This window comes from Erigeron canadensis, chromosome 8 (assembly GCF_010389155.1).
Source record: "Erigeron canadensis isolate Cc75 chromosome 8, C_canadensis_v1, whole genome shotgun sequence".
Lineage (NCBI taxonomy): Eukaryota > Viridiplantae > Streptophyta > Magnoliopsida > Asterales > Asteraceae > Erigeron > Erigeron canadensis.
In genome coordinates, this window is record NC_057768.1 from 43,055,911 (window position 1) to 43,062,433 (window position 6,523).

The 6,523-nt window shown below is 32.7% G+C and overlaps 1 protein-coding gene across 1 annotated transcript; it reads left to right on the plus strand.

Moving 5' to 3' along the window:
• The first annotated feature begins 226 nt into the window (after positions 1-226).
• On the plus strand, positions 227-1,208 carry LOC122579535 (uncharacterized protein At5g23160). The gene has a single exon (XM_043751720.1). It carries the CDS (start codon positions 367-369, stop codon positions 1,165-1,167), a length of 801 nt encoding a protein of 266 aa, XP_043607655.1. The 5' UTR covers positions 227-366; the 3' UTR covers positions 1,168-1,208.
• The last annotated feature ends 5,315 nt before the right edge of the window (positions 1,209-6,523 follow it).

A 6,523-nucleotide genomic window follows, 5' to 3' on the forward strand; every position in this document is an offset into this window, starting at 1 on the left:
CATGTCTGAGTCGAAATACACCTTTAAAAAAAAAACAAAAACATATATTCTAGTTACATACAGGTGACGTTAGTCAACGTGGTGTGCTTTGAAATACAAAATTCTCAAAATTATGATTCTATAGATATTTAATTGTCTCTAAATTAAATTCAATGAGATTAGGTGAAGCTTATATAAAATTCATTTTAGACACTATATATATATATGTGCATATGAAACTAATGTATATAATAAGAAATTGACTGGTAGAAGCAATAGACATATAAACACACACGACCATATCAGCCTGCCATATCAGACTACTATACAAATGCTCTTCATGCCATCACCAACAACAACAACATTTGATCTCTTTGATCCACATCAATGATCAAAAAACCCGATTCCGGACCACCGTCCCGTTCGGCCCGGACCGGATGTTTCCTAGCTTGTTTTGGGTGTACCGGCCTGCAGGACCAATATATAAAGCCCAAAGAGAAAGTCAACTCTCCTAAATGGCGCCGTCCACGTTGGATCTCTAAGTTCACCTTGATCAGTTTCAAGAAACCCGTGGTCAAAGACGTCGTCCCCGTTGACCCAAAACGACCCGTAAATAAGTCGGGTAATAAAACTTGGGAAATTCAAGTAGTGGAAGAAGAAGATGTAGCAACAAAATGGACAGATTCTGTTAGGCAACGAAACGGGTCGTACCGTAGTCGCAAGAAAGAAACAAAAGTTGTTACGCGTTTGCCAGCTGAAAAAAAACATGGGGCCGTGGTTTCTAAAGCTATTGTTTCTACACCTTCGAAACCGTTGACTCATTCGGTATCATTGCCGATACCAACGAAGGAAAAGAAACTAGCGGATGGTCCAAAAGTTGTGAAGAAAACCATACCTTTAGGTGGGAAATATGACTCTATAATTGGTATGTCAGTAATATTAGTTATATTGGTTATAATGGTGTTATGGGGCAAGTTGTGTGCAATACTTTGTACTTCTACATGGTTTTATATCATCCCACGATTGGGGGCCGCCGGGAGATACTCTGTTGTGGATACAATAAAGAAGCGGCGGCCTGAGTCACATGAGAATTTGGACATGGAATCCGTGGAGTATAAGAAAAAAGTTGTCTTGGAAGGACTTCTTCAAAGAAACAACAGAAATGTCGTTGGTCGTTCTACACGATGATTATAGGTTAATTAATTGATTACAAAGAAATGTTTTGTTTTCGTTTTTGTTTTCTTTAAAATTTACATTTAAACTTTGGTTTTTGGGAGGTTTTAAACTTTTACTAGGGGCTGATGGGAATCCTATTATCGTACATATACATACAAATGTTTTTGATATATTTGTACTAATAATTAATAATTGTTTTGAAAGATAACATGGTTGTGTGACGAACTGACGATACAAAAAAATGTTTTCATTTTACAGTACATGATACCTTTAGATGATTGCTGGTTGGATTATTATGGATAAATATTAAAGTTAACTTTTGATTCTTTCCTTTGGTTATAACACACACATACGAAGTAGAGCATAAGGCCAATTTAGACCGGCTGTATTATTATTGGATGAAATATCATATATATATATATATATATATATATATATATAGAGATTGAGTATTATAAAATAAGTATTAAAGTAAAACAAGTAAGACAAGATTTTGACCCTTAGATCATGGTTAAATCGATGCACGAAGATTCACAAAGCAATTGATTCACGATGATTTTTATGATGCACGGTGATTTTGAATGAAGAAAAACCTATTGTTTTATTTATTTTACTTTAATACTTATTTTATTTAACCTAAAACGTATATATATATATATGCTTTAAAAAAAGTTTCCAACTTGATATGTTTTTGTGTATTTTTGATTATGATAATAGTGAATTTTCTATGTAAATAGGTTAAGGTTAACCCATTGTTTGAACAAAGGCCAAAACAGTTTGGGATAGGAGGGGCATTGCCACCAAAGAAGGATTTGCATAGGTTATATATATATATATATATGAAAAGTTTCAAGTGAGAACCATTTGAATTGAAAGAACCATGAGAACCCTTTAATTATAACTAGATGTTGATATGTGAATAGTCTATGTGAACAAAATATTGCACATTTGAACATGTCAAGTTATAACTAATATTACCTATGTTCATATATGAATGGTTCTCAAATAAACTTATGTGAACGAATATGTTGACATATACCTAACACATATAAACATCAAGTTATAATATAGTGGTTCTCATGGTTCTTCCATTTTAAATGATTCTCAATTGAATTTTACCCTATATATATATATATATATATTCTCATAACAAAATTAGTATCTTTTTTACAATAATGTAATCCATTAATTTATTTGTTTGGATTGATTTATCTTACTAGATCATGATCAAATTGTTAAAAAAGTTTATTAAGTTATATTTTTAATATTTCTGCTTATGTATAGATTCTTGCTTAATTTAATTTTGAACTTCAAAAGCATAACTTTTGATACAAAGGTAGCTTTATGGGGTTGTGGCGATTAGTATACTAACAGTTTTAGCAAACAAATTCAATGAAAGTAATTTTGAATATAATATATTAATATGCATGATTAAATTCCTTTACAGCTATAATATTGTGTTCATCCCTCGTAAAGTCGTATTATAAATAGTGACAATTTCTAAGAACGGAAAATATCAAGACATCATATAATGCTTCACATTTGTCTCAAACACAATAAACAAATTTATTGCATGAACTCACTTCTTCCAATTTAAGTAATTGATGTTGTTTCATTAGTTAATTTATTACCTAGCTTAATTGTGTCATAACATTATTATAGGGTAGTTCACTTAATTTTTTTTGCATATATACATTTAGCATGATTGTTTGTTGATTAGTACTTGTATTTGATCAACCTTCCAAATAAAATGAAGAAAGAAGCCTAAATCAAGGAGCAGTAGTGTAATACTGTAACATGATCATGATCACTTAATATATAAAATAATACCATATGTATTACATTAAACATGATTTAACTAAATCAATACATAATCATTTTATTATTCATATATTATGGAAGTTGCGTAGTGGCAATACCAAATACGAGGTCTACACGACTTGTAATGCGTACCAAATGATCTATTATTCTAACCTGGCATATTATTTAAAAATATTGGGTGCATCGAGTATATATGAGGTTTTATTTATCAGGTACATGGCCAAAACAATCATATAGGGTGGTTGAAAATGAAACGCCCTGATTACTTTGAAGTTTGAACGATCGTTACTCGACCAAATTATGCATATTCAAGTATTCAACCATGAGTCCATGCATGACACCACATTTATTTCAAAGAGTATGTATATACTTGCATAAATTTTACTAGCTTGTAGTATACATGTATAAAAAGAGCTCTTATATAAATTAGCTTTATGGTTATTGGTTTAGTTACCGGGGAAAATACCTGATATGACATTGGATGTAGTGTTTGATAATTAAAATTACTCTAATGATCAGCTTTATGCTTATTGGATTTGGAAGTTATATTAAGCACTAAAATATATACGGAAATGTTAGGTAAAGCATGCAGTACCTATCTTATAGTAAGAAGGGATTATGTAATATTTACGGGGGTTATGTATGTTTATCAATTTCAAAGGTTTAATCAGTAATTTTTTTTTAATGTGACAGCACCTAAGCTTAGGTAAAATTTGCAATACGGATATTTTTTCAAAATATATTATCATTCTGGGAGGTGATATTAACCATCTTTTTTATTTAATTTACCATGTTATTAAGTACTTGATACGTGATTTTGATAAATAAAAAAAAAGTAAAATACCAATATCATCTATATCTATATTTCTATACTATTATATAATAATAAAAATTATATCCTCATGTTGAAAGTTTAGAAAAAATAGGACATGCGAATTGACCAAACTACCCTTAATGAATTAAATAACTACAAACCTTAAAATTAAATCACACCATTAGTCCATTATATTATAAAATATTTCTATTAACCTTTTAAATCAAACACAACTACATCAATTACCTACACCATTCGACGTTGTCACCATCATCACCATCCGTTACCGTCATCACACCTCCGTCATCGTTGTGGCATTGTACAGGTACCATGTTCGTTTTCCATTTTATATATTTAGAGATTTTTCAAAAAAGTCAACAACGTCTTTTATGGTCAAATGCCATAATATTTTCATATATCGAGGGTAAAAACAGGATGCCTCAGTTAACTCGCATATATCTAAATCACTAGGATTTATTCGGCTGTGCAATGCACAACCCACCAAAAGCTAGTATTACGTAAGTTAACGAAGGTTTATAAAGGTAAAACGATGTTAGTTTTTAAAGCCCATCTTCAGCGTGAAGCTAAAAGTAACATAAATATTGGGACAAGTTACATACAATAGTGATATAAGCTAAATAGAAACATCCTTTACTGAAAAAACATATCATCAGCAGAGTTATATACAAGCGTTTTCATCACAAGCATCAAGTTCCATGGTGCTCGAAAGCTACATGGCTTTGTTACAAAGTCTAGATGATGCAACTATATTATGACTACAAGTCTAAGCCTTTAGCCCATAAGAAGGGTCATAGATTGTACAGAAAAGGGAAAGGCTAAGGCTAGCTTCAAAAGATAAAACATTAAAAGGAAAGGGTAAGGCTAGTTTCAAAAGGGAAAACATAAGAAGCTGCTTCGAAAAGTGTCAGTCTTATGTGCAAAAGCTAGTAGCTTCTTGGGCTGGTTTGAGAAGAGAATCTTAGTGGAGTGTTTTCAAAAGGTGATTCTCATATTCCTGTAGGTATGTTCCTAGAAGCTACATATGGATTTAAGTTTTTTTGGTTGGGCTCTCATCCATAGCCTGAGCGCCAGTTTCCTTCCTTATAGAGGCACGAGTCGGGATTGTAGTAGCCACTTGAGCACCTATCTCTTTCTTTATGGCAACAAGGGTTGGGGTTGGATCTGTCACACGAAACTCTAGTTCTTTTTTTTTAAAAGCAAATGTCGAAACCGCATCTTTAATTGGACTTTCATTCTTTGTGAAAACATGGCTACCATGAGGTTGGTTTATAGTAGGTGTTTCAGTGAGAACCTGGTCATCAGAGAATGTAAGTTTTTTTTCCACAGGCTTTGAAATGAGTTCTGAGTCAATTTCTTCAAGGATTAGTTTTGTAGATGGGGTAAATAGTTGTTCTTTTCCCTTTGCTGAAAGTGGGGTACTAACATCTACCATGGTTTCAGAAGCATGCTCCTCTTGTTGCAGGGCTGTGTCAGATGAGCCTGCAACATCTAAAGCAGGGACAGAAGAATGTTCTTCCGTACATTGGGCTGCTATGTTAAGCCGAGGTATCACTTCACCAAGTCTGTAAGCCTTGATAACATTCATTTTCAATTGACTCTGACCATGGAATGTTGTTTCATATGAGCGTATAAAGGCAACAATCGTATGTTTCTCATTTGACATAGCAATGTCACCATGAAGGTCAATACTCTGTAATAATGATGTACCAGTATTAAAGAATATGAATAAACATTCAAATATCAGTTAGTTTTACGTATCCGTTTAGATACGAACATATGAATTTAAGCAGATGTGTGTTAGAAGAAGATTTAGTTTGTATATGTAAACACAAATATTTCATATACAAGTTTATTAGTTTGCTAAAAGTATATGAATATGAGCATGTGTGTATGTATGTTCGTCAAATGAAGTAGTAAGTTAGGCTTACATTTTCCTCAGCTTCTTTCAGTTCCGTTGCAGTGAATGGCATGAGTTTTTCAGCATCAGGTGTGCATACAAGTGCAGAAAGACTTCCAGTTCCATCATCTATCTCAATTGTAATTCTAGACCTATCCGATGCATTAACAGGACATGGTTATGGGGGACAAAACATTTAAAAATGAGTATCCAAATTTGTAGGATATTAGAAAGAAAAATGGACTTACAGTGCTTGAATATGGGTTTCTATCTTACATGATGGACACGTAACCACCCAAGTAAGATCAGCATCTAGTGCCTTTTGACAATTACCGCAAGCTGTATACCATGGGCTTCTTTCTTGCTTTGGAAGTCTGGTTTTCCCCATAACCCAAGCTGTCTTTATCTATTTATTTTTTTTAATATTTTAAAAAAATAAGATTGTATGGTTTAGTTTAGAATATACACCATGTGTTATTAAACAAGTGAGTTCTTTACAATGGTCGCTTACTTTTTTGAAGGAGGAAACCGCTGTAGCAATTGGGATTATAGCATCATGTTTTGGATAAGGAAGGAGTATGTCAGTATTGGTGTAACTTTTAAGGGCAAGGAGTTGTTGAAGTTCTTGTTTGTGGGTGTTGTACCTTACATTAAAACATGTACATATTTAAGAGCATTATTTAAGCGTAACTGCAAGGAGTGATTAAAAAAAATTCTGAGTTTCTAATAAGGTACCATTCATGCATCTGTAAGGCATGTGTTACTGGAGGGTTAATCATGAAGCCAAAAGATGATCTAGTGGTCAATGAGAGGCC

Bases quoted from the DNA above. Each gene is read 5' to 3' on its own strand.
- LOC122579535 (XM_043751720.1), top strand. From the start codon at position 367: ATGATCAAAAAACCCGATTCCGGACCACCGTCCCGTTCGGCCCGGACC.